The 19,794-nt window shown below is 39.9% G+C and overlaps 1 protein-coding gene across 1 annotated transcript in view; it reads left to right on the forward strand.

Annotated features, from left to right (window-relative positions):
• LOC127651227 (regulating synaptic membrane exocytosis protein 1-like) overlaps positions 1-19,794 on the forward strand; it is a 225,545-nt gene that overhangs the window by 114,686 nt on the left and 91,065 nt on the right. The window contains exons 7-12 of the mRNA XM_052136967.1: positions 512-611; positions 811-934; positions 4,425-4,486; positions 9,111-9,229; positions 9,408-9,538; positions 10,097-10,268. Of these exons, the coding sequence (XP_051992927.1) occupies positions 512-611; positions 811-934; positions 4,425-4,486; positions 9,111-9,229; positions 9,408-9,538; positions 10,097-10,268 (708 nt within the window). The remainder of the gene's footprint in view (positions 1-511; positions 612-810; positions 935-4,424; positions 4,487-9,110; positions 9,230-9,407; positions 9,539-10,096; positions 10,269-19,794) is intronic.

Here is a 19,794-nt window from a genome sequence, read left to right on the forward strand (position 1 = left end):
TTTCCCCTGCCCGTGTTTCCTAGTTTTATGTTTATTTCCCCATTGAGGGTTTTTCCTTTGTTCCCGTGTTTTCCGTGTACCTGCCTTGTTTGTTTCCTTAATAAAGTTGAACTGCACTTGGATCCGCATCTCCTCGTCTGCCTTCGCTGCTCACTCATAACAGGAGTCAACGTGGACACATCAAAACTGCGCTGATGCTTGTCAAATTTGAATGCAAGTTCTAAGGACCTAACCATTTATGGTTAGTTGTTGTAGCTGTTTGTGCAGGAGCAGACGATTGCACTGGTTGTTCTCCCCTGTCCGATGACTGTTTAGTCAAACAGCCACTAAAGGCCCCCTGATCACTGTGGGCCCCTAGGCTAAAGCATAGGTAAGCCTGTGCATTAATATGCCCCATCTCTACTATTGCGTTCTTTGGAAAACAATGAAGTTAGGAAACAGAAAACTTGGACTTAGGTTCTTAGTTCATTATTTCAAATTGTTAGTAAACTGTGTCGTCTGCCCTGTCTAGGTGGTTGGTGGGAAAATTACAGAATCAGGGAGACTCGGGGCCTTCATCACCAAAGTAAAGAAAGGAAGTCTGGCTGACATTGTTGGCCATTTACAAGCAGGTATTGATTATATATATGTATAATCTATATATATATATATATATATATAGTAAACTCAGGTATTCTAAAATCATTTTTTTACCTTAACTTAGTAGATATTTTTGGTCACATTTCTGAATGTAATTTTTCACAGCTCATTATTCAGTCAGTCTGGCTATGTAGGATGCTGGCAAGTGCTAATGCTTTTTTGTTTTTTCAGGCGATGAGGTGTTACAGTGGAATGGGAAGGCGTTGCCTGGATCAACTAAAAAGGAAGTGTACAACATTATTTTAGAATCCCAATCTGCATCTCAAGTGGAAATAGTTGTTTCCAGACCAATTGGGTAAGCTTAATAAACCACATCAGCTGGCTTTTTTTTTATTAAAACAAACCTTTAGATTTATGGCAGAGTTTTTTTTCCATTTTTTCCATTTTCCATGTTTATTGCATTTTAAAGATGTATTCAACAAATTCTGTCCAAAAACTTCTTGAAAAAGGTCTATAGAGCACGTCAGTGAGTATAATATATCTGAGAATGTTATTCTCTCCCAGTGTGTCCATGTGACCCTATGTGCTCCAGACCCTCCTTTCACCAATTGCACACAGCCATTGCAATAGATTGGTCGTCTGGTACCCTATTCTTTCCTGTGTCTGGACAGTTTTACTATGGCATCTCATGAGGGAATAAGCCAGGGGAACTCAATTAATGTTCCAAGAGGTCTGCTCTCTTCATTTCCTTTCCAGCAAAGGTCTGGATAGTATGTAGCTTACATGGTGTCAGTAGATATATTGCTAGGAAATTATGTATCTTTTTAATTGTTTTTATAAATTGTCATGTTGATAGCAATAGTACTTTGTAAAAAAAAAAATAAAAAAAAACCTGATGAGGACATTGGGGGACCAGAGACAGCTAGTGGGGTCTGAGAGATCTTTTCTACCAAAATATTAAAATACTGGTTAAAATAATCCCATGGCTCCGCCTCCTGAGCCTCCCACAGCTCAGCCTCCTGAGCCTTCCACGGCTCCGCCTCCTGAGCCTTCCATGGCTCCACCTACCTCGGCTCCATCTCCTGAGCCGTCCTCGGCTCCGTCTCCAGAGTCTTCCACGGCTCCGCCCTCCATGGCTCCACCACTAGAAACTTCCATGGCTCCGCCTACCATGGCTCCGCCCTTGGAGTTCCCTATGGCTGTGGTCCTGAGGCCGACTCCCTTGGACTGTCTGTTTACCCCTTGTGCTAGCCCTTCACTCCTTGGACAATTTAGTTTTTTATTTATGTGGGTTTTTTCATTTTCTTTAGGATCGTCTGGAATCCGCTCCTTTGAGGGGGGGTTATGTCACGATTCCCTTGTTGTCTGCCCCGTATTTCACTAGTCATTGTCACAAACTACACTTCCCATAGTTCCCTGCCCTCATCACTGCCAGCACTCAGTCATTGTTCTCACCTGTATGTCGTTTAGTCCTCATTACCCCTGTGTATTTAAACCCTGTCGTTTCTCCATTCCTTATCGATCGTGGACCATTTTTATATTTTCCTTAAAGTGAGAATCTACTAACAACAAACAAACAATTTACATAACAGTGAAGCATTAATATATCTGTTTGATTAATTTAAGGATAAATAGGTTTTCCTTGCCATGATGACATCTCTGCTTAATTTTTACAAAATTAGAACAAAAAGCTGTTTGTTATTAAAGGCTCGTAACATGCTGATTAATGAAGCTGAATTTAGATGAAAAAACGTTATAGTCTTAAGGCGGAATACTAACTTGTCCTGACACAAACCTGGCTTAGCTTAACCAGCTGAATCACATATCAGACAGATGAAGATAGTTTCACTTTACTTAGTTTTGGTTTTCTGCAGTGCGTTTAAGCGAAAGATGCCAGTTTCTGTAGCGGTGTCTCCACTACTGTTGTTAAAATAACTGCAACTTCATCTCGTACATACAGTAAATTAGGCTTTATTCGGCGCCTCATGTGGACCTGTGGCCAATTTTCTCTAAGGGCCCCCCTCCAAATGGTGTTGACCAAGGGGGATCGCCAAAATGGATCATGCAACCTTAAAGCCCAGGGCCCTCCTGGGCAGTAAAGGGCCCCTGGTAGTCAAGGGCCCCTGGGCACTGGCCCCATTGGCCCAGTCGGCAATCCCTCCCTGGAATAACGTGAGAAGCACTGAACGCTATTTATTCCCGCTCCGTGGGCGAATACACGTATGCTTACATAATCACTTAGCCAGGTGTCAGATAACTAACACAAAGCTTCAGAGCTCGGTCCAGATTTAATTGTCCTTCGGACCAGAGTCTGCCAATTGACTACCCCTGGAATATGCACTCAAGTTTGTGTGAGAGTGTATGATGTGTGAGGAAAAAACATACAAATGTATGTGAGTTAACTTGGCACCACCCCAGCGCAGTCCACGCCCAGTCTGCCCGCCGAGGGCGTCCCCCTGCATCCAAGCAGATGTTTACTCTGGAGCTGGTATCAGGACCACTCCTTCCCCCAGTGGAGGGCCGGGAGCAAAATCTTAATTTCCCTTATTTTCTTTTGTCGCACCCCCTTCGGGCTGCGGTACCCACATTGTCAATAAAAGAGCGATTTCCTCACTCCTTGGTCATCCAGCCGGTCCCCTGGATGCAGTCACCTTGCCTCATTCCCAGCAGTCCAGCGAAGATGGCTCTCCTGGACCTCTTCCTCAGTTTTTAACCCACCCCTGCCAGGTGCGTGGACCCAGGAATCCTTACATCAAAATGTATTTTCAAGGTAAGTGCTTTGAGTCTTTTCTCAGCGCCCAAGCCTCGGGACGCACTTTTGCCTCCCGACATGTTATTACCTGATCCACGCCGCTGCGAAGCCCCTCACGGTACGTCAAAAACAAACGTCCCTCTAGTGCCCCTCGTACGAAGCTTGGATGCATGGCTTTCGCTATCCAACCCGTCGCGTTGGCCATGGCTCATACCGTGTGTTAATCACCCCTTCCTGCCGTCAGACTTTCAAACCTTGGACAGACCTCTGTTTTGGACTGGATTCCCACTACAGCAGGTGTCCAAACGTGTCTATGATGAGAAACATAGAGAGAGAAAAGGTTGCGGCTTGCCGGCTTGCTCCCCTTAGGGGTGCTGGGAACCTAAGGTCTGTATATCATGCCTTTTCTGGGGGTGTTGGGGAGGGTTAAGTGCAGCCGATACAGTTGCTTCAAGCAGGCAGTAGCTTGTCTGTACCTGTGTCAGCAGTTCACGTAACACTGTCTAGTGCATGGCGCTTTTAAAAGGCACCCCTTGTGGCACTACATTCGACACAACGTTGAGTGAGTGACAGAATGGGAACGTCAAGGTTGCTGTTGTAACCTTCATGACCACTCCATCAGGGAATGGAGGTTACAACAGTAACCATGATGTTATAATTTATACTTGTTCAGCTTTGATGATAATTAGATTCAGTAGTACAGAGAGAGACTATGCTTTTTAGTGTCATCTTGATTTAATAAATTATAAATAAAATTTGTCATTAAAACGTCTCTCTTGGACAAAGTTCCCCTGTTGTTTACTCATAAATGAGAATCCCATTTAGGGATTGAATGATTGAGTATTGAACTCTAGCAAAACCAGTTCTGACCACTCTTTAGAGGATTGGTAAATTTCTAAACTTAAAAATTTTATTTTGTTGATGCTATCAACAAGTTGATATTGTATGTTTGCAGTGTCTATCCAAATGTATAAAAATGTATGTGTACACTTTATTTGCGAATACCAATGAATACGATTGAGATCACCCTGGAAAAATTGACAGAGAGAAAAGCTAATGATCTGTCATTTTACCTTCTGTTCACATGTTTCAGTTTTTTTCCCTGCAGAGATACACCAAGAATTCGTGGGACGTCACATCCTCCTTTAGAGTCAAGTAAGTTTTGTGAGTTTAGTATAAATTATCAAAGTTCAGACATGATAATCAATGTGGCGCAATCTGATGGGTTCTTTGAACTTGCTTGCTCTCTATGGGCTGAAATATGTGCCACCAGAAACTGAATTTGAACCATTTATATTTGAATTTGAATGGCTAAACTTGAATAATTGCATTGAAAAACTGAATTTGAATCACATAATTTGAAATTGTATTGTTTAATTAAAATTGAATTCATTCAAAAACTGAATCTGAATTGTATCATTTGAAATTGAATTTATTCGTTTGGAACTGAAGTCCAATAAAATTTGATCCTCACTGAAAATTAAACTCTCTATATATCTTCACATTCACTTCTCACAATTCAGATTCAGTTCTCAAATTCAATTTCAAGTTACTGAGACAGACATCCGGGTAGTTGGAGGATGAAGGAAGAGCAATCGAGCGCAGATCGATAGATAGCGTTCATTGGCGCACAGGACTCCTCTTGGGCCAATCAGCACCAATGTTTTGGAGCACAGTACGTTACCCGCCATGAAACTATGGTATTACGATTGTGTCAATAATAATGAATGTAACTTTATAAAACTGAACGTAACTTTATAAAACTGAACGTAACTTTTTCAGAAACTATCAAAAATATTCCATTACAAAAGAAGAAAAACACAATTAAAATGAAAAAAATTAACTTAGTCGCACGAATTTAACAGGCTCTTCAAATATGCTTCATTTTTTGTTAATGTTTTTCAAAGATTCGTTTTCGCAAATCGTGGATTCTGAATACATTGCCACAGATTTCGCTTATGCTTCGCAGTTTTTCGTTTGCTGTTTTGAGACAAACCTCTCGTGGGGGTGGGCTTAACAGTGATCTACTCTGATTGGATAGTGAGCTTTTGATGGACAGGTGCTCTCTGACCCGGATGTACAGACGTCACTCAGTGGCGCGCATATTGGAAAGCTCTCGCGGTGATTTGTAGTTATGCAATACGTCGTGCTTTGTTGTATTACTTACTAACAACATGTAAATAATATTTGACCTATAATGATATAATTTAATATTATATGAGACCTTCGATCGTCTAATAATCGTCTTCGATCAGTCTGTAAAGATGAGCTCTCAGGAGAGACACGGAGCGGCATCATCTTCCTCCTCCTCTTGTCCTTCAAGGCAGCTTGAAGTAAGTTCGTGTTACTGAAGTAACCAATAACATCGATAAAAGTTTTATTCATGTAACGTTACAGTGTGCAACAGTTCTGGCTTTATTTTGCAAATTTATTGTTGTATTGTAAATGCATGCTAAATAAAATTTTGCTGTTTTGTCATTGTCATGACTGCAAAACTGAAACCTGGCCATATCTTGGTCCACTGTTTGACTCTGCCCCGACTGCTGAACGGACTGCTGCTGACCCTGCCTTGTGCTGGTATTCCCGAGCGACTGGTTAAGAATTTCAAGGTTGTTATGTACAGCTGCAGATGCAGCATCTGCACCAAGATTTCTGCCTTGCTGTAGAATAAAGACCAGTTTGATATCTGCACTGTCTACATTGACACGTCCTTGAATACAATAACTGTGCAAAAGAGCAAACAATCAAACTACATAACATCATGACATGACATCAGTGCATTGCAAACTTGTGAATGACAATAAAAAAATTATTAAAAAATATATAAAAATATGATATTTTATATGTGTATATCAAAACATTGTGAATAAATATAATAAAATATATGCAATATTCCACCACTGTGTTGAAATTTAGAGTGTTTTCTGTAAAATTAGACAATTTCTATCCATTTACTCCAATGTATGTGGGCAGGACGCTCTTTTAAATTCAGATATGCCTAATTCTCTAAAAAATTCAAAATATCCTGCAGAGCTGAAGTGGTTAAACAATAAATTTGCAAAATAAAGCCAGAACTGTTGCACACTGTAACGTTACATGAATAAAGCTTTTATCGATGTTATTGGTTACTTCAGTAACACGAACTTACTTCAAGCTGCCTTGAAGGACAAGAGGAGGAGGAGTGGAGCATTTGTTTAATAAGCAAGGTCTTTTATTCAGATATTCAGAATTTCTTTCTGAATACCAAATACCAGTAACCCTAAAAGAATTTGCTACAGTAATGGGTGCTATTCCCTCTGGTTTATGTATGCTTTTTAAAAACCGTAATTACTTCACCCCAGTATCTACTGCATCCTTTCCTAAACCTTGTGATACTTCTGTTGGTCAAATCTTTTTTTCAGAGTCGAAAGCTAAAAAACTATAAGATCTTTATTTCTTTAGGATTTGATTTCTGTTCCACCTGTTATTTCCTTTTGGAATAATTTGTTTGGTAACCTTAATTGGAAAAAAATCTGGTCTTTACAGCAGAAATTCATTCTCACAAATAAAGTGAAAGAAATGTCCTTTAAGTTGATACAAAGGTTCTATCCTGTTAAGAAATGTATACAAAGATTTAAATCTGACATTGAGCTAACATGCTCTTTTTGTGTGAATTCTGATGAAACAGTGGTTCATTTATTTTGGTCGTGTCATTACACTCAGAAGCTCTGGAATGATATTGATGTTTTTATCAAGTGTAAGATTTTGCCAGGCTTCTCAATACATATGAGAAACATTATATTTGGGTATTTTGATTCAGACCTCACAAACGAAAATGTCTGTTTTGTTATTAATTTAATTATTTTCCTAAGCAAATTCTATATTCACAAATGCAAATTTTTAAACTGTAAACCTATCTTCTCTGTCTTCTTAAAAGAAATAGAAAATTATCTAAATTTGATTTCAGTATCTACTAATAGGAAAGCCATATCTGCACTGCATTTGATCTCTTCATGTGAACATTTTTGTGTGATGTAATGGCCCTACCTCTTCTTTTATTGTTATATACTTTATTATTATTATCTTTTTTATTATTATTATTATTATTTTTTTCTATTTATTTTTGTCTTCTTTATTGTTTTGGTTGATATTATGTGATGTACGTATGCTTTCTCTTTTGTATGTTCCTGTTCTTTGCATTAAACATTTAAAAAAATAAATAAATAAATAAAAAACAAGAGGAGGAGGAAGATGATGCTGCTCCATGTCTCTCCTGAGAGCTCATCTTTACAGACTGATCGAAGACGATTATTAGACGATCGAAGGTCTCATATAATATTAAATTATATCATTATAGGTCAAATATTATTTACATATTGTTAGTAATACAACAAAGCACAACGTATTGCATAACTACAAATCACTGCGAGAGCTTTCCAATATGCGCGCCACTGAGTGACCTCTGTACATCCGGGTCAGAGAGCACCTGTCCATCAAAAGCTCACTATCCAATCAGAGTAGATCACTGTTAAGCCCACCCCCACGAGAGGTTTGTCTCAAAACAGCAAACGAAAAACTGCGAAGCATAAGCGAAATCTGTGGCAATGTATTCAGAATCCACGATTTGCGAAAACGAATCTTTGAAAAACATTAACAAAAAATGAAGCATATTTGAAGAGCCTGTTAAATTCGATGCGACTGAGTTCATTTTTTCATTTTAATTGTGTTTTTCTTCTTTTGTAATGGAATATTTTTGATAGTTTCTGAAAAAGTTACGTTCAGTTTTATAAAGTTACGTTCAGTTTTATAAAGTTACATTCATTATTATTGACACAATCGTAATTCCATAGTTTCATGGCGGGTAACGTACTGTGCTCCAAAACATTGGTGCTGATTGGCCCAAGAGGAGTCCTGTGCGCCAATGAACGCTATCTATCGATCTGCGCTCGATTGCTCTTCCTTCATCCTCCAACTACCCGGATGTCTGTCTCATTAACTTGAAATTGAATTTGAGAACTGAATCTGAATTGTGAGAAGTGAATGTGAAGATATATAGAGAGTTTAATTTTCAGTGTGGAGCAAATTTTATTGGACTTCAGTTCCAAACGAATAAATTCAATTTCAAATGATACAATTCAGATTCAGTTTTTGAATAAATTCAATTTTAATTAAACAATACAATTTCAAATTATGTGATTCAAATTCAGTTTTTCAATGCAATTATTCAAGTTTAGCCATTCAAATTCAAATATAAATGGTTCAAATTCAGTTTCTGGTGGCACATATTTCAGCCCATAGCTCTCATGTTAAGCCAATCTGACAGCTGATTGGTCCTTTGACATGTAATCGGGTAGCAAATTAACTTGTGCCTCTTTTCCTAACATTAAAATTGCTCAGTTTCACCGCAGAGTGTTGCAAGAGTTTTCTCTCTGAGAAACCCACCTCCACCCCAGATTCATCTGTCTAGATCTGCTACATGGGGACTTTTTGAAATGTCTGTTTGTGCAGCATGTCATACATGCTCGATGCAGCATGTCTAGATTTTTGTCTAATTGTGCAGCAGCATCAGCATGTCTACAGGCTAACTCAGTATTTCTGTGTATTTTCTAGAAGTAGCAAGTCTCCATCTGCAGCAGCACAGCAGATCTAGTCCGCCAAGACCAAAATCATATCAATATGTCATACCCACATTAACATGCTAAATATTCAGAGAGTTGTCATGACTGAACTCAGTTTAAGCCAGCATTTTAATTTGTGTGCACAGCTGTATATTTAACATGTCAACCATCTCAACCTCCAGCTGGTTCCAGTTCTATAGATGAATCCCAAAAGATGGACCAGCCATCCATCTCAGTAATGTCTCCCACCAGTCCGGGGATGTTGCGAGATCTCCCTCTGGTTCTACCAGGCCAGCTGTCGGTAAGTGCGGAAAGAAAAAAATGTTTGCAGAGTAAATGTTTTGACAGTTTTTCTCACTTGAAGAGAAAGGTGTGGTGACAGTGTTGAGACATGTTAGTCATATTCTACAGTAGCTCACATTTAAACATTGCATAGCTACCACTTCAAGAACTCGAATGTGTTATTTCTTTTAAACAAGGTAAAATTGTGGTATGATAAAGTCGGCCATCAGCTTATTGTCAATGTTCTACAAGCACGAGACCTGCCCCCTCGACTGGATGGACGACCCAGGAGTCCTTACGTCAAAATGTATTTTCTTCCTGATAGAAGGTAAGCAAACTTGCAAATTACAGTCTATATTTCAGTATTTTTAAACATTACACGTATCCTAACCAGATAAGACAAAATGAGGTATGTGAAAGATTAAAGCTATCTCTTCTGTTTAAAGCTGAATTTTCGTCCTAACCAGCCGCAGCCATGACAGTTGGCAAACAGTGGGGAATTTTGTTGTTTGCTTAATTTCTTTTTGAAATTCCCACTCCATATAACTGTATGATAAAATGTTTTGTTGGCTGTTATTTTTTTGTGACATAAAGTAGTTTCCACATTCAGTTTGAGCAAAATAATTACTTGTCATTGGAAAATTGTTGCATTGCATCTGGTTATACGTATTTAGCATAGATTGGTGGCCCTGGTATGGTCATTAAGATAAGGCATCTTTTTTATGTGAGATATGTGTGTTATTGTTATAAGCTCCATATAATAAACTTGTATACATATAAGTGTACATACACTTGCATGTTCCATTTTAGGTATTGCTGAGTTTCTAAAATGCATTCCATGTAAAAAATTATGAGTAATTAACACAAACTCACTGCATTCCTCTAGTGACAAGAGCAAGAGAAGGACGAAGACCGTGAAGAAGAGTGCAGAGCCAAAGTGGAACCAGACGTTCCTGTACTGTCACATCCATCGCAGAGACTTCAGAGAGCGCATGTTGGAGATTACTGTTTGGGACCAGCCCAGAGTCCAGGAGGATGAGAGTGAATTTCTAGGAGAGGTGTGTGTAGTTCAATGTGTTTCTTTTTGACCAGTGGCGATTTCTCAGGGCCAGCAAAGCCTTCTCTTGTGGCCTAACTTGCCAAATAAATTAATATTTTTCATCCTTTCATTCTCAATCACCGTTTTGCCTGTAAAAAGTTATTTTTAATCGCTTTCCACTTTTAATCAATCTACAAACAAATAGAGAAAAATTTAAAGTTTATCCAGTCAGAATATATTCCTTGATACTTACAAGCAAAGTGTGACAACTGTTTCACAAATCGCATGCCTGAAGCCGAAGCAGCACGTGAGTTTGAGCTCCATCCCCTCAGGCCTTCTGAATTTCCACAGAATCCCTCAACAGCACAAATGAATGAGCAATTAAAGTCAGATTGTCAGATTCATCAGTCAATCAGATTGATTTATTTGTTCTTGGTGGGTGTGATCTTTAGGATATGTCCTGGTCCAGGCCTTCTAGCTGGCCTTGAGTGATGCTATCATGCTTAAAGTGACGGAATTTGAAAGCAAAGTGCGCATGATCTTGCTGATGAGTCGGATTTCACTGCCACTATCGCCATTGAGAAAGAGATCCTTATGGATTTAATAACACGAGATGTTCTGCATGACCGTGTGAATGCTTAATTAAATATACAGGAAAAGAGGACTGAGTTTCACTTCAAGTAAACTGGTAAGTGCTTTTTGCATTGTTATAGCAACATCAGGAGTTTTCGAAGTGTAAATTAGGCTGCTGGACCATTCAGTGTCAGATCATGTTTTGAAAAGTAGTGCTGTGTTCTATTCAAATTGTTCAATTCAAATGCATCTTGAAGTCAGAATTACAACGCTGCAGAAATTCTCAACTGATTTTGCCAAGATGCGGGGGCATGATGTCACACAAACTTGTCGACACTCAGGGAGATATACAAAGTAAGTGATAAACATTCACTTTATGTAATATCAATAAATGAGTTAATTTCCACATTACATGACATTAAAGCTTGTTGAACAAATGCCTGCAGAAACAGGTGTATAAAACATGATAAATTATAATCTCTTTTGATAATCATACACCTGTAGCACAAATGCTAGCGCTGCAGCATTGTTTATCAGTTGCTAGGAGATATCTCTAATGAGAGTCAAGCCCCTGCTAAGCTAACGGGAGTGTTGCAGTTCCGAATATCGGGGAATGAAATGCATTTATGGTCGGAGATATCAAGTAGGAATATCCCACATCCAACTTGAATGGAATGCAGCATAACTGTGTACCCTGATGAAACTAAATTTATTGCAAGCAACATTTAAATCACAAATATTATTAGATATGTGATTATTAGATTATAAAATCTGTTTGGGAGATGTTCATTTCACAAAATAGTCATGCTGCAGTTAAAATGTTTCTTTCTTGAGCATCAAATGTCTTTCAAGTTCTGGCTTTCGTGCATGGACGTGTTTTTAAAATGTCAGTTGGTATTACTAGTTAGCTGCAACATAATGTATGATGCCCAAAGGCATAGGGTGTCTTATTAATGGCATGAATCACACTGAAGGCCTAGACTTTTAATGCATGGACTGCCACTGTTGTGGAGTAACTAAAAGTAGGTACTATATTGGGGTGACCAATTTTCCATGACAAAAAAATAAAAAGGGAATTGATTTGAATTCCCACGCAGAAATCCCTGCATGGCATTCTCAGCCTTTTTCTTTGGATCTAAATTATTTATTTCATTCATCATCACTATGTTTCATTTACAAATATATAATATTGAATAATTATATATTTGTAAATAACACTAATACAGCAAATCTCAATTTGTATCTTTTACTACACAGTTAACTGAATACGTTTACATAGACACCAAAAAGCGGCTTAATGCGAGAAAGTGAGTTATTGTGAGAAAACAACATTCCGGTTTACATGCACTGTATAACGGTGTGCTCTTTACGTATACATGCGGCTTGGTCAGTAAGCAGCTTTCTCCACAGCAACATATTTTCCCCATGACACTTGTGTAAATTACAAACATGGGATCCAAGGAAGACTTTGTTATTTTTTTTTTCCTTTCACTTTCTATCGTGTCCTGCTGCTGCATTACACTGCAATAGTGGGTTTTTCCTCTTACGTAAAATTCTGGGATTCCCTCAATATACCAGCATATACGCAAATGTGACAGACTGTCACTATTTTACATTGGTGTGGATAAATGGGTATAGTTTATACTGTATGTGATTTTCCTACTGTACTCCCAGAAATTTTGAATTCTTTCCACTGTTTTGATATGTTGTTGGGATACATCATATGGCATTTGTTATAAGGTATGTTACATTATTGCACACTCTTCAAACACCCATCAGAACCCACACTGTAAAAAGTCATTCTGTGGGTTTGTAGATTTCATTAAATTTAATATGTAAACTTTATTTAACAAAATTAATTTCTTGTTTTTTAGCCAGTTTTTTGCAGTAAAATTATTTAAAAATTAATGGAATAAAATCTAATAATTTTTGTGTGTGAAAGATTTAGGTATTCTTTTTTAATAATTCCAAATAGAGAGTATATTGAATTAATCCAACGTAATGGAAATTAGCTGTTTTCAATTTACAAGAATTTCCGGTTAATCGCGCGCTTCAAGCAGTTCGTAAGAACAAAGCACGCACGCACTGGAGTTTCCTTTTGCGCAAGTCATATCTGTTTGCGCAATATTTTATTTTTTTTTTGATTTGCTTTGTTTTATCTTATTAATATCAATAAAGGACACAGATTAATGTCAAAACTGCAGCTGTAAAACTATTCACATCTGCAGTTGAGGCCTGGACTGGAGTTTCCTGCTGAAACCTGGAGGCAAAGCTCGTCGGCGCTCTTTATTCACTTAATTCCTGACAAAGGTAAGGAGGATTATTTAATTTATTATATGAAAAAACTGTTGTAAATTGTTCAAGTTGTCTACTTGATGTAATATGAACGTCAATAAAAAAAAATATTGATGGTAGTGAAAATGTTAATAGTGCTCTTGAAAAATAAGGCAACTAACTAATCCATTCGTGTAGCCAATATGTTTAAAGATTACTGTTTTATCTGTAATAAGGAACGAGCAACATTGTTTAATAATGGCCGTGAATTAAATCTTAATTTGTGTCATATATCCACATGTCGTGCTGGCTGCGTACATTTGAACTTTGGTGTTGTTCATAAAGTATGGGAAATCGTGTTTTACATCGATTAATGGCTGAAGTGGATGTGCATGCCGTTTCCAGCACTTCCATGCACCTCTCCATTTCAATCCCTGACGTAATACGAAAAATAATCCCTTAACATAAATGTATTTTGTTGCACAGCCTAGTTAAGAATTAACTTTTTTTTTTTTTTTTTCTTTCAATACTTTAAAATTTTAAAGTGAAAATAAGCATTTTGAAACTTTGTGTGTATATATGTTTGTGTGTGTGTGTGTGTGTGTGTGTGTGTGTGTGTGTGTGTGTGTTTAATGTTCACATTCATAAAATGTGTAATGTCTGTCTTTTTTTTTTAATAGGTGCAATGAAATGGAGCTGTAAAGTATGCAGGTATAAAGCAACAACGAGGGGTAACCTCTTACAACATTACAGATTACAACACTGGCCATCTAGAACCTCAGTGGCGTGTCTTCATTTGGATTGTCCATGCTCTTTTAAAACGTGGACTGCTGTCCGCACACATCTGTCAAGGTATCATACACAAGATGAAGATAGGAAGCCAGATGTAATCCTATCTCTGAAGTGTGTGCTTTGCTCAAGTATATATACCAATGAAAAGGAATATTTTCAACATCTTGGAAATCATTGAAGAGTCACGAAACCACAGAGTGTGTGTTTGTTGGATGTGCATTTAAGACAAATATATATGGGACATTTTTTACTCACAAAAGCCGAAAGCACAACCCCATTCACCTGAGGACTTTAAGCCAGATGTAATTGGGAAACATCAAACTTTACCAAATGAAACTGATTTGATCGTGAGTGATGGTCCGGTGTCTTCACAAGTACTAAATGAATCAATAGATGCCTCAAAATAAATTATTAGAACAATTGGTTCACTTCTTTTAAAGTTGGAAAGTGTACAATGTTTCTAGTAAATGCATCGACGAGCTGGTGGAAGAGCTTAATTTCATTTGCACAGCTTCTTCTCCCGTTATCCAACAAGTTGTTCATAGAAGTTTAGAGAAGCACAGCTGTGCTGTTGAGGAGAACGTAGTTACAGAATTGGTGGAGGAACTGTGCAAGTCACACCCTATAAGCAGTGCACTAGGAGTAAATGGGCCCTTTGGTTCTTCATTTAAGAGAAAAAAACATTTAAAGGAACAGTTTTATATTGTAGAGCCTGTGGAATACATCCTCGATTCACAAGAAAAGCTAAGCTTTCAGTATGTGCCCCTTCTTCAGACATTACAGCATATATTGACCAATAAAGATGTTGCAGATGCTGTTTTGAAAATACTACCCAGCACATCCACTCAGTATGGATCATATCAAAATGGGACACATTTCAAGAACAATGACTTTTTCTCTGGAGAACCACGAATTTCTTTAATTCTTTATATCGACGATTTTGAAGTTTGCAACCCGTTAGGGACGTCACGAAAGAAACACAAGATTACAGCAGTGTACTGGGTACTCGCAAATGCACCATGTGAAGTGAGCTCCACACTAACTGCGATACATTTAAGCATTCTCTGCAAAGCCGTGGATGTTAAAAGATTTGGTTATGAAACTATTTTAGAGCCACTTCTGAAAGATCTTTCTGTCTTGGAACAGGAAGGAGTTTTTGTGTCCAGTGCTGGAAAAAACATTAAAGGAACCGTATATTGTGTTGCAGCTGACAATCTTGCTGCGCATTCTCTTGGTGGAGTTGTCGAAAGTTTTACTGGTCCTTACATTTGCAGGTTCTGTCTTGGACCACATTCTGAATACTGTCAAAAGCAGGGACGAGAATTTCAACAGCGAACAAAAGAAGCCCATGAATTGCATGTCAAGACTGTAAGAGAGAATCCCACATATCTACATTTTTATGATGTCAAGAGAGCTTGTCCACTGACCGAAATGCTGAGTCACTTTCATTTTGTTACAGGATATCCTCCTGACATACTCCATGACCTTTTTGAAGGCATAGTTCCTTCAGAATTAGCACTTTGCCTTTCTGTTTTCATTAACAATAAGTACCTGACACTGTTAGAACTAAATTACCTGATAAATAACTTTCCCTTCAAGTTTTCAGATGTTGTTGACCGTCTCCAACCCATCCCAGAAAATTTTGCAAGTCGTTGTAGCATAGGAGGAAACGCTCATGAGAATTGGGCACTCATAAGGTCATTGCCACTGCTTATTGGCTTAAGGATTCCCTGTGATGATCCAGCATGGCAAATACTTATGATATTGAAAGACATTGTAGAGCTCACATTGGCTCCTGTCCACTCATGTGAAAGTCTAGCTTATCTTGACCTCAAAATTACAGAGCACCGTCAGAGGTTGCAAGAAGTTTTCCCTAAGCTGAAACTAACACCAAAACATCATTTTCTGGAGCACTACCCTGCTCTTATTGAAGCCTTTGGTCCTCTAGTTGGAGTATGGACTATGCGCTTTGATGCCAAACATAGGTTCTTTAAACGAGTGGTCAGGTTCACTGGTAACTTCAAGAATAATTTGATGTCACTTTCAACAAAGCATCAGATGATGATGGCCTACCATTGGCAGAGAAATACCAGTATGTCTGCCCTAATCCTTAGCAAAGCATCATCTGTGCCTCTGGAAGTACTAGATGATAGAATCCAAGAGTCTGTTAAGGAACTGTTCCCTCAACTAACCAGCATACAGTTGTCAAATGCGGTAACATACTATGGGACACATTATTCTGCTGGAATGATCATGCCATATGGTTCCACTGGAGGACTCCCTGATTTTGTAGAGATTATACAGACAGTGATTTTGGAAACCAATCTCTACTTCATTGTGAAGAAACTCAGTGCCTGGTACCTTGAGCATTTTAGGTCTTTTCTGTTAGAAAGCAGTGGGGAATTGATTCTTGTTCATCACCATAGCCTTCAAGATCATTATGTAGCAGGTTTATTTGTATACTTATGAATTCCACCAAAAGAAATATTTCTTTTTGTATTACTGGGAGTTTCGTTTTGGGTTCATTCTGCCTGCGCGTCGGGTTAGTGCAGTGCGTGCGTGTGACGTCATCAGACCGGGGACTTGCGTCGCGCAATTTTGACCTCAGTCGGAGCAATGCTGGATTTGACTGAGGTGAGTTCACGTCAGGTTTCTCCGATGATAAAACGGACATATAAGTTGTTATTATCACTTATTTGTTGACTTATCACCGTGTAAGAGTGTATATGATGATGAGTGAATCTTGTAGTAGTCTTAATGAACTACGAGCAGCGACATTGTATTTTATATGTTAAATGCAGTTCGGTAGCTGCTGTAGCATGTGGTGAGCTAGCTGTTCGGCAGGCCATTAACATTATATTGACGTGATGCTATTTTTTTTAGATGTTAACCTGATGTCACGCAACACTCATTGTCATATTGTTTATGACCGCAGGTATGTTTTTTGTGTTTGTGCATATTTGTTTGAGATGACTCAATGACTATGTGTAGTTTATACAATGGAATTAATGTGTGACTAAGGGGAATTTACCATGTGTTTTTCTATTAGGAATATCTGTGATATTTTCTTTGTATTTGTTTTGATTACAAATGTATGTAGTTTTTCTGTATGAAAAGAGGTTAAATGTGACTAATGTGAATAGTCGGAGCAATGCTGGATTTGACTGAGATGTTAACCTGATGTCACGCAACACTCATTGTCATATTGTTTATGACCGCAGATAATAAACTGCATTGTGACTGCCCGAGCCTCTGAGTCTACTTGAGAACAACCCAGAACACAACGCAGAAAGACAAGACGGGTTACATTGGTGCCATGACCTTTTGGATTCTTCGAGTATCGACGCCACTTCGATCGCCGTGGGGACTGTATTGTTTCACCCAAGTATTTCACAATGGACTCAGTAAATACACCAGTGGGTACAGGGGTTTTTGATCGAGATGTGTATGATACTGTGGGGTTTGGGAGGGGTGGTTATTCAAGGACGAGGTTCAGTCAGCCTGATGTGGGAGGGTTGAGAACGCCCAGGGCGTGTTCCAGTCGTGTCCAGTTTCCCGCTGTCTTTCCCCATGTGAGCAGCGTACCACATCAGCCTCTAGTGATGATGTAAGAGCCCTTATTACAGAGTTAGCCAGCCAAATTGGCCAGTCTATTGCAGACCAGCTGCAACGTAATAGTGATGTAACAGCACACGACACATCTGGAAAAAAGGGGGGTTCACAGCCTGAACAGCAACCGACAGAGTTTAATTTGTCCGGTGTTAGGCTAGTAATGCAATCTGATGCTAAGGAGCCGCCTATTTATAGGGGTGATAGCAGTGATAAGTGTTCTGTCCGGGAGTGGGTGGAAATGGTGGGGGCATATTTTCAGTAAGAGTAATGTTCCAGTACACCAGCAGCTACAGGAGATATTAGCTAAGCTAAGGGGAAAGGCTAGAGATGTAGTGCGGGTTACTCTACGACATAACTCTACTGACGCGACTCCCGACTTTGTCTATGACATACTGAAACAACACTTTAGTGAGTTGACCTACTCATCCATGCCCATGGCTGACTTTTACAACACCAGGCCAATCGCGAGACGAAGGGGTGATGGACTACTGGATCAGGTTGAATAACGCCATTGATATCAGCTGACGAGTGCCTAAAGAGACAGAAACGAAGTGTTGAAGATCCGGGACGGGAGGTATGCATGATGTTCATCAAGTTTTGCCCAGATACCATACTCTCTAACAGACTCAGCTTCAAGGCGCTGAGGAGTGGACCACGAGCGAGGTCCAGGAACGCATTGACGCCTACCAGAGGGAACTCAGGATGCGCACGCTGACCAATTCTCATGCTCCACAGAGACACATAGTCACTCATACCCAGTCAGCCATGTCACGAGAGCCAGAGCTGTCTCAATCAGCGCCAGCAGAGCCCCAGTTTCAGCCGCCTTTTTCCCAGGGGTTCATTCTGCCTCAAGCCACTATGTTTGCTAACGCATCAGTTCAGACACCAACATCACAGCTTTCACCTTTAGCAGAACAGTTTGTGCCCAATTACCCAGCTGTTCATTTGCCTCAACCATCCCATGCACAGTCTGTTCCACAACATGCACAGTCACCAGCATGCTTTCAGGCTCCCCAGTCCAGTCACGCCACTCCAGACACTGCCGCAGCTGTTGGTGTGAATAGCATGAATGCACTGATCAGTCTTCTAGATCACTTGATGGTGTGTCAGAACGTCCAAGCTCCTGCACAAGAGCCATCATATGCTCCAATGCCCTTTCAGAGGAGGAGTTGTAGAGTCTGTGACGATGTCAGACATTCCACGCTCGCACATTGCAGGAGAGAAAACCTCTGTCTCGCTTGTTTTGCTCCTGGTCACTGGAAGAAGGACTGTGACAAGTATGGACGGAAGCGGGTGAGCCAGGCTGATGCCAGACGAGGGCGCCGGCGAGAACTAGAGAGCCCACACTTGGAGAGGGGCAGTGTGGGGGATCAACACGAAACCCTCATTGGAGACGAGGACCTGGAGCTACTTTACGTTAATGCCTGTTCGGCCGTACCAGAAGGTCTTCAGGTCGTGGTTCAAGGGTCTAGAGAGGTGCCAGCTTTCAGTGAATTATTCTACGTCCAAGTTGTTGTTAATGACAAGGTGGAACTGAAGGGCATGATTGACTCAGGATCCATGGCTTGTACGATGAGTGAGGGGGCTGAAGCATTACTCAAGGTGGCGGGAGTCCTTATTAAAGAGCCTGAATCAGCCGAAAGAATTGTGCTTGTGGGTTGTGGGGGAAAGCAGACACGTCCCAGAGGTGTTTATGACTTGACGTTGTCTGTGTATGGAGTGAAGTGCGCTGTTCCTGTTCTGCTTGTGCCGGGCCAGCGTGATGAGCTCATCATCGGTTCGAACGTCCTCAAGCACCTCGCACGTACCATGAAGAACGATGAAAACTATTGGAGACTCATGTCAGCTGGAGGCAAGAAAGTACCGTCAGACTGTGACCTGTTCCTTGATATGCTGTCCTGCTCCACAAGATGGAAGAGTGAGGATTTCCCAGACAAGATCGGCCCTTTGAAGCTGCCTCATGCTGTCACACTGGAACCGCAGCACGAACACCTAGTGTGGGGTAGGTTGTCCAGCAAGGTGCCGATGTCTCCAGGCAGCACAGTCATTGTGGAGCCATGTGGTTCCAGGTCAGGTCCACGGGATGTCCTTGTGGGTCGTGTCATCACTGCGATGTGGGCTGACAGGTGGGTGCCCTTGAAGATGATGAATCTCTCGCCGAAGCCAATCACATTGAGACGTAATGCCATTATCGCTGATGTGTTCCCGTGTCTTGCTGTGGAGGACTTCAACGTTCAGCAAGGTCTGTGTGAGATGGAGGGCTTGGAGCCAGAGAGTGTTATAGTTTCAGCTGT

The sequence above is a fragment of the Xyrauchen texanus genome, chromosome 11 (genome assembly GCF_025860055.1).
Source record: "Xyrauchen texanus isolate HMW12.3.18 chromosome 11, RBS_HiC_50CHRs, whole genome shotgun sequence".
In the NCBI taxonomy this organism is placed as follows: Eukaryota; Metazoa; Chordata; class Actinopteri; order Cypriniformes; family Catostomidae; genus Xyrauchen; species Xyrauchen texanus.